The following is an 8,791-nucleotide window of genomic DNA, read 5'->3' as shown; positions in this document are numbered from 1 at the left end:
TTTTTTGTCCTGAAATATTGATTGAGAGACTTTTGGCTATTCCAACTTTTACACCATGGATGTGCCTTGAATAAAAACCCTGCGATGGAAAACAGAGGTTGTGTGATGGGATTTTCATGGCGCCCCTATGCAGGGACACAGACTCCCTCGTGTTACAAATGAAGAGCAACCCCTGCTATTACTCCCGTTGTAAAACGACTGTCTTTGAAGAGAAGTGCCTTGCGTCTGAACCTTTTGTCAAAGAACATGTTGATGTAAATGTTCATTTACCTCAGATGTTTACAGAACTGTTACTGAATAAACTTTTTGTACCATACTTGTTTTCTGTCATGGTTCGTGTTTTCTTTTTGGATTCTCTCCCTATTTCTTTATTCTTTTGTCTGAAATCAAGGACCCAAAATGTAATGTATTTCAAGTGGTAACGTGAAATTCATCATGCAATGTTTACGCGTGATATCTAACAAAACGTTTTGCACACTTTTTCATGCCTTATTCTACGAATGCCCAGCAACACGAGCTCCGGCAGTGCAGAACCTGTGCAGGTGGTGCAATGCAGGTCTAGGAAAAGATTGTGGTCTGGGTTCAAATTAATACATTTGTTGTATAACTCATGTACGTGGCATTTGTACATTACATTAGTACATAAGCTAGGCAAGAAAAGGTTAAAATAAGTTAATGTTGATTTTTGCTTTCACAATGGATACAAGTTCACAAGGGTAAAAGTTCTGTGTTTGTTTGACCCATCCATCGTTTCGAAACCTCCTCCCTACGTGGAAATTGTGTCTCGTTACTTCGCCTGTTTTCCTCCGAGGCAGCCCTGTCCTGGCTCACCATTACTTGGGTAATATATTCAATAGTGCATTTATAGTATAGTACAAGTACGAATAGTAAGAGGTCTTTTTATTCAACATTAGTTCCATCTTAAATCAATATACTGAAAATAAATGACTAGACTTCTGTAGATTGTCATGGTCCCCAGAGAATGAATGTTTTTGGGGACCCCGTGCCCTTTCCTGTAGTTCCCCTGTCCAGACAAAATTCCTACTTGTCCATGAGAAATATCACATTTTAATTAGCCCATAGGAATTGAATTTATTGACCGGATTCATGCTCTGCAGAGGATAAATCCTTTTCCTTTTGGACACCTTATTTTTTTTCTAATGCCTACCTTAGGCTAACGTTTGTTAGCAAAATGAAAAGAAATCAGTAAAAGAATACATGTTTAATATACTGCATTTTAAAGCAGCTCCACTTATCAATATTACTGATAGCTGGCAGCTGTATGTGTGTGCTATGAAAACACTTTACTGTCTGCTTTGCTTTTGTGTGTATGTGCGGTGGTGTTCTATGTGCGTGTGTGTGTGTCCTCATGGCCTTGCCCATTAAGCTGTGCTGAGGCAAGCACTTCCTTTATGCTTGCTGAAAGTCCCAGGGATTTTGGCTGAACAAAAACCTCTCCAGGGAGTGAAAAGGCCTTGAATGCCTGCTAATGCCGCTCCGACCTCTGGACTCTCACTGGCTGCTGCGTACATGTCCCAATGGTCCAACATGAGCATGGACCGTTTGTGTAAATGCTGTACATTGAAATAATAACAGAGAACAGGACTCCTAAATCAAATAACCAACATCTTCAGACATCTTGGCCTTAAACATTTTGACTTGTGAATGGTTAAAATGATAAGCTTGGCATTGATGTTGCAGAGAATATTCTGAAAATGAACAAGAACTTACATAGAAATTAGAATTAATTTTAATTTTTTTTTCACACACAATATAAAGTTAAAGGACAAAAATGCGGAGGATATTAGCCTTATTGATGAATGCTTGCTTGGTTTAAAATATTAAATGAATGAAATTGAAAGTTGCAATAATAAAAATATATTAATAAAGAACATAATCATGTTAACTTTATTTTCTTGGTGGGAACATCAAGAAATGTTTGGTTTTGATTGGGAGCCAATGTGTCTGGGATTCTGTGGTGGCTCAGAGTGTTCCACTCTCCGTCTGCTCGACCATGAAGCCTGTTATGTTTTACGCAGCACTAATGCTATCAGATCAACCTTTATAGCTGAAGAAAGCATGTCTGTGCTAAGATGGTTTTCTGATCAGCCTTATTGCAACAACATAAAGTTTTGGCCACAAGCAATTTCTCTAAATTGAGACCATTGATGTAGATTCCTAGAGCTCCACACCTGCCTGCAGCCATTTTACCACACCTGCAACTCATTGCTAGAAATAAGTTGATAGATATAACAGGGGAACAGCTGCCAAACATTGTGACTGGACATAAGGCTGTCTCTTTAGAATGTGCATTAGACTACATAAGGGGAGGGGTGGGGGGGGGGAGACAAGCACTGCTCTTTCAGGTTAACTGTTACTGAAGCTGATTCAGGTTAACTGCTACTGAAGCTGATTCAGGTACCATTAAGCTTTATTCAGGTTATGCTACTGAAGCTGATTCAGGTTAACTGTTACTGAAGCTGATTCAGGTTAACTGCTACTGAAGCTGATTCAGGTTAACTGAAGCTGATTCAGGTTAACTGCTACTGAAGCTGATTCAGGTTAACTGTTACTGAAGCTGATTCAGGTTAACTGTTACTGAAGCTGATTCAGGTTAACTGAAGCTGATTCAGGTTAACTGCTACTGAAGCTGATTCAGGTTAACTGTTACTGAAGCTGATTCAGGTTAACTGCTACTGAAGCTGATTCAGGTTAACTGTTACTGAAGCTGATTCAGGTTAACTGCTACTGAAGCTGATTCAGGTTAACTGCTACTGAAGCTGATTCAGGTTAACTGTTACTGACGCTGATTCAGGCTATCAGTGAATCTGATCACCACGTGACTCTGGTGAAACATTTGTACAGTAGGTCCTCTAGTGGCCAAACTCTGTCATCACTTGAAACGTTTCTTTTGGATTTTGTTCCTCCTAATTGTTCAGTCTCAGTTTCACATCTGCAATTTGAAAATATCAAACCAATAATACATTTTCTTTTTATAATAAAGACATCATAAATTGTTGACATAATAATACATGAAATTGACAGACTGACTCCAGTGTGTAGTTTTCAACATTTTATTCATCAAACAACTCAAACTCCACTATGCGTGGGAGGAGGATTTAAAAAAAATCTTACATATGTATTTCTTTACTCTCCATTTAAAAGATGATTTTGATTCCATACCTCCAGTCTGCTTGTAAAGATAAAGATAGATGTCATTTATTTTATTTGGTGTGGAGGAGGGCAATGAAGAGTTTAAAGTACTAATAATCAGATGACTGGGAAGCATTCTGTCACCACTGACTCCTATTCCTCACATCCTATCATTGCTTTGGTAATATTTTGAGGCACAGGGGCAATTCGGCTCAAAGCCAGTGTCCTGGGGCTTTCATATTTGTAAAACTGTGAGCCCTTAAACACATTAATTCCTTCTTCACTGCACAAAGCTGCATCGATGCCGGTCAAGGACATGGGCAGAACCTGGGTCACTGCCCTGGGTGTGGCTGTAAGGTCAACGGCACGCATTGTCTCTCCTGTTGGAAGAAACGTGTGATAAGATGTTTGTTAATCACTTGGGAGCAAACACAAAGCTTATACTAGCCCTATTTTTTAATTTTCATCACATTTTTTTCTGCCTAGCCATATTTTGAAAAATTGAGAAAAAAGCACTCCGCAATCTTACCTTGGATTACATGAACTGTATGTTCATTGGGACAGACAAAAGCAGCGTCCACATGTCCTTCAATGCCCAACTCTTCCTTCAGGGTTTTAGGGTAGCCTTCAATCAGGGTGTAGTGAACAGCTGTGTTATAGATGTAAACCTGATCACCCTACAGGTGTTTGGCAGAAGAAGAGGTATTTAACTTCGACACAGATAGACAAATAGGTTGCGGTTTTTCAAGATTTTTTACTGGTTACTTCAAGGTCTACCTTAATCAAGTAGATTTTGTTAGTGTAGGAAAAAACAGCATCCACTCCGTTGGTCACGTCCTTCCACGCCCTGGTGATCGGAAAGGCGTGAAGTCCGTCACGATGGGTGTCCAGACGCATGTAGATGGGGCCTGGGCAGATTGAACTGAAGTCTTAGTGAAAGGTTTACAGCAAGCGCAAAACAATTAGCAAAGGAAAAGGAATATTTTGACATATTGGGAAATGCACTTTTTCCCATTTGTGCCGAAAGTCAGAAGAGAAGATCAGTAACACTCTCATATATGTGCATTAAAGATATGTTGTAGCCAGCAGTGGATTATTTCAGCTTAGCATAAAGACTGGAAGCAGTTGGAAAATATTAGCTTTGCCAAAGAAAAAACTTTTTTACATGTTTAGCAGCAAGAAAACAAATACTGTATATTCCTTTAAATACTGCTTGTTTTGTTTTTACTTTACCTGCAAAGATATAACGTTTGCCTGCATCATCAGTGGTGATGGCATCTATTTTAGCCTCACTGCATTTCCGAATTTTATAATGACCTCCGTGACCTGCCGTCAAATACAGAAGATTACACGTTTACCAGAAACACTGTAGATCCTTTTCAATTTCTTGTGCAAAATAATTTGAACCAAACCGGACTGTTCTTTTCTGGATGAACTCACCAAAGTTGGGGCATGTCATGAAGTACCTGCGGGCGTCCTTGGGGTAGCCACTGCTCACCTCTCCGGACACCGGGTTAAACCTGGTGAAGTTGTGTCCATGGAAACAGTAGTAGTGTTCCAGCCAGCGTGTAGCAGATGTGCAGACAGGCAGGTGGGACCATGTCTTGGTCTTCACTGTCTTTGTGGCATTATCATAAATGTGCACATCATTTCCTGTGGGGGTAAATTATTAGTTTGAGTCACCAATTAGCAACACCATGTGCTCTTTTATTTACGGTAGCCTAGTTATATCCCAAATAGTTTGACACTAATGTATCCTCATAACCTGCAACGGGGATTAATATGGTTAAATTCTTACAAATCTGCCTATATTTGCTACCTGTTGAGCATGCTGCAGTAGTGAAATTCAGATCAGATCTGAACATCTGACTAACATGCCAACATACCCTTGAAGAACAGAACTAAGTCAGTTATGCATTCTCCTTTGGGACACTCTACAGCAGCATCCAGATGAGTGGGGACCCCAGGGAAGTCCTCCCGGATCTTTTTTGGATACCCGTCCGCCAGGGTGTGGTTGTAATAGTTGAACACTTTGTCATCCTGGAGAGATTACATCAGAATAAAGTGTAGGTAGCTCTGAATCTGATTTTTTTTAACAGACTCACATTACAAATGAAACTGAAATGTGTGGATCATACCCGGAAGATATAGATGTGATCGTCTTTGTTCCCTGTGTTGTGCATGCGGAAGGCAGCATCAACATGGCCGGTGTTATGGTTGTCATCAAGCTCCTTGAAATACTTATTGGAGGGCTGAGCTGGACCATGGAAACCCCTCCACAAGTGGCTACCTGAAGGGAAAACATCTGTTTCGTTACACTGCCATAAACATGTAGGCTTATTCCGTCTGGAAAAATATATAAAATAAACTCAAATAATCCCATTAGAAAATAAAGTCCAGTGATCTTTATTAAAAAAAACATTCCACACCTTTGAAGTATAAAATGTTTCCTTTCTCGTCAGGAGTGATGGCATCGAACTCAATACCTGCACACCGGTCTGGAAGAGCAGCATCTAACAACATGGAGATAATAACTGTTGTTGTCATTAGCGCAACTGAAACAAGGGAAAATACAGAAAATGGGAATCACCAGACAGGACAGCTTGTTTACCAGACAAATAATGGACAAACCAGTGGAGGTCTGCACGGGTCTACTTGAACCCTAGAACCGGGTCTGTTTAACATTACGTAAGATCAGACAGTCTTATCGTGGGAGATGTGTGTGTGTGTGTGCGTGCGTGAGCGTGTGTGTTCAAAGTGCACCTGCGCGAGCGACCTGCTCTTGGGGTGAAGGGTCAGAGAGCAAATTAGCAAAGCAGCTCTAGCAACACGTCATTTTATTTCAAAGTATCTTGAGTATGCGAAAGCGTTTGTCATGATACATCTACGCGACAGCAAGTGGGCTTCCACAGTGAACTGAGGAGGGGATTAACCATGCTGTTTCAATCAGCAAGAGAGGAAGAACAGAGAACCTGAATAATGGATTTGCCCATTTCTTCGCAATGAGGATGGCCAGGCACAGGGAGAAGTGACGTAAGCTATGAGGTAAGACGCAATGTGTTGTTTTGACAACTCATTAGGCCTCCTTCCAAACGAACGCCAACGTCACAGCGATCAGCTGTTAAATCGGTGCCGGTCGGGTCTGTGTGTCACGTTCGTATCGGACATGTCTTCACGGGTCCGTGTCCGCTTCATACATTACCTTTTTGCGTTCCTGCATGAATTAATAAACCCGTGAAACGATCTTCAAACAAGTGAAAAAGCAAGGTTGTGATGTTAACGTTTATTAAATCAGTGATTTCAAAAGTGTGTCTGAAAATCTTTCAGATAGGCCTACATTAATTTAAATGATCATGAGCTAAAAAAAAGTTTATTTTCTTACAAAAGGCTTCCTAGTTGAACAAATAATATTGAATTTTTAAAACAGTCCTGGTGCATGAATTACTTTCTAATCTATAACTAAATCAATAAAGGCCTATCTTGGAATCTGCAAATAATGTTTCAAATATGTCTAATATCTTTGTAATACGTTGCTCGTGTTAGACCAGTGGGTAAATAGACTAGGCTACATTACATGACTCCTAGGGACATGGGAGAGAGGTACAAACCCACCGTCTACTGCTGCATCTTGTGGCTGCCTGTGGATGATAAAAAAAAAGATCCTTATTTTTCCACAACGTTACATTTCACTTCCAAAAATCCTTTTGTCATGGTGATAGGGGGGTGGGGGGGGGTGGGGGGGGGTGGGGGGGGGGGGGGGGGGGGGGGGTGGGGGGGGGGGGGGGGGGGGGGGGGGGGGGGGGGGGTGGGGGGGGGGTGGTGGGGGGGGGGGGGGGGCGGGGGGGGGGGTGTGGGGGGGTGGGGGGGGGGGGGGGGGGGGGGGGGGGGAAGGGGGCAGGGGGGGACACCACCAAGGTAATAGATGACTTTGCACTCTTGTATTTGTTCAATCGATCCAACTGGTGAACTTTGTAAATGAGCAAAAAGAGTTATGAAATGAATAAACAGTGACTTGGGTATTTCTGCTGCACTAAAAATAAAAAATACAAAAAAGCAGGAATGATCCAAATTAGTTACAGAGGCTGGACAAAATTACGGGAACACCATACAGGTTAATGTAAACCAATGCAACAACGAAACACAAAATACAAATGCATTTTTTAAAATAAGAGCTATATATATTGTATATAGAGACACACACAGAGCCCTTTACTTTTCAAGGGTGGGGAAAACTCTTGAAATGTGCACAGGATGTCAGCAGTTAAGGATCTTGAGATCCAAGTCAGAACAAGCACATCCTGACCTGAATGACAAATTGTGTGTGTTAATTAATTTTAAGCTAGATAAAGAGTTTAATACTCACGCAGGTGCTCCATTAGTGAGGGCTAGTGCTAAGCACAGAAACAGAGTTTTGGTGAAAAGCTCCATGGTGTGCGGTCCTGATGAGGTCCTCTGATGTGGAACCTGGGGAGGAGAGCTGGAGCTGGGCAGGAGCTGAACCTGCACTTTTATACTGAAGTGTGTGTGTGGGTTGACATGTTGAGTAACTGTGTGAATGTGTGAATGTTTGCATACGCAGGGAGGTGGAGTTTTGGATATTGCAAAACATGGCTATGGCATGATCATTTACGATCAGTATTACAATTTACTCATTTCATGATATGTTTATTTTCTAAAAAAAAGTCAATATTATGCCCAGCACAGGATATGGTCTATACTAGCAATATCTGCCTTGAAGCACAGTAAATATCTTTAATAAAGCTGATGTATTGCTTGAGATTCATTGCTTAAGATACTTGGAGAGTAGATAAAAGGTGAAGCTTTACTTGGATTTCAAATGAAATTATTGATCAGCTTGCTTAACATGTTACGTTGTCTAACTGTGGTTGAGAAACAGACCATGTTTTTCAAAAGAGGGTTGTGACCCTCCCCTTGTTTCCTTTTGTGTTGGGTGACCAACATGACAGGTAATACATTGGCTTTTGGGTAAAAATGGTCACCCGAAAAATACCCCAAAACTACAGTAACCAGTCTTTGAGTTTGGTGTGGTTGGGCTATGGAATAACCAAGATCATGCAAATTCGATTTAAATCAAAGTTTAATTATTTTAAGTCAGAGAGATTGACAGTACAACAATCACAACACCCCTGTTAAGCTTAAGCCAACTACAGTTTTTCATCTGCTGATTACACTGAGTGTTCTCCAGTGTCACACATCACATTTGTCTCACTGGCCCCCCAGGCCAGTGGATCAGGGTTAATGGCCCATTATATATGTGTACTGGCCCAGAATAAAAGAAAAACAAAACTATTCTGTCTCTACAAATGTGTTCAGTCATTTCAGTTGGATTTCTCTCTAATAATTGATAGTTTTTATACAGTAATGCTTGTTTAATTTGTGTTGAAGGGCCAGACTGAGGCTATAGTTTCACTGTGTCAAGCCCATGACACCACTGCTTTCCCTCACTCTGTAAACTTCCCATGTGGATTATTGTGTATTTTGGTTAGAAAAAAGCAAAAACATATAGATAACTTTTGTGATATGGTTTTGGTACATTGTATGTTATTTTCCTAAACTATGCACAATGAAGAGAAAACAGGTTTGTGTTGCTGCCGCTGCTACTTAAGTTCCAAAGAAT

At 40.9% G+C, this 8,791-nt stretch overlaps 1 protein-coding gene and 1 long non-coding RNA gene across 3 annotated transcripts; one reads left to right on the top strand and one right to left on the bottom strand.

Annotated features, from left to right (window-relative positions):
* Nucleotides 1-2,446: 2,446 nt before the first annotated feature.
* LOC116673858 (uncharacterized) lies at nucleotides 2,447-2,759 on the top strand. The gene is made up of 3 exons (XR_004327887.1): nucleotides 2,447-2,489; nucleotides 2,536-2,613; nucleotides 2,660-2,759. It is a non-coding gene; the product is annotated as an uncharacterized LOC116673858 (long non-coding RNA).
* A 301-nt stretch (nucleotides 2,760-3,060) lies between these two features.
* Nucleotides 3,061-7,723, bottom strand: hpxb (hemopexin b). Of its 2 annotated transcripts, XM_032506163.1 has the most exons (10): nucleotides 7,517-7,723; nucleotides 6,766-6,791; nucleotides 5,583-5,666; nucleotides 5,292-5,443; nucleotides 5,040-5,193; nucleotides 4,594-4,806; nucleotides 4,387-4,479; nucleotides 3,931-4,061; nucleotides 3,683-3,830; nucleotides 3,061-3,533 (listed from the first exon to the last, which is right to left on the bottom strand). In XM_032506163.1, the coding sequence occupies exons 1-10, from the start codon at nucleotides 7,579-7,581 to the stop codon at nucleotides 3,307-3,309; spliced, it is 1,293 nt and encodes a 430-aa protein (XP_032362054.1). In that variant the 5' UTR covers nucleotides 7,582-7,723; the 3' UTR covers nucleotides 3,061-3,306. The 2 variants fall into 2 exon arrangements, with proteins under 2 accessions (XP_032362054.1, XP_032362055.1); XM_032506164.1 differs by lacking the exon at nucleotides 6,766-6,791 and having other exon boundaries at nucleotides 7,517-7,642.
* Nucleotides 7,724-8,791: the final 1,068 nt, after the last annotated feature.

This window comes from Etheostoma spectabile, chromosome 24 (genome assembly GCF_008692095.1).
Source record: "Etheostoma spectabile isolate EspeVRDwgs_2016 chromosome 24, UIUC_Espe_1.0, whole genome shotgun sequence".
In the NCBI taxonomy this organism is placed as follows: domain Eukaryota; kingdom Metazoa; phylum Chordata; class Actinopteri; order Perciformes; family Percidae; genus Etheostoma; species Etheostoma spectabile.
Note: the sequence above shows the minus strand (reverse complement) of the source record. Positions and strands in the feature narration are given on the sequence as shown.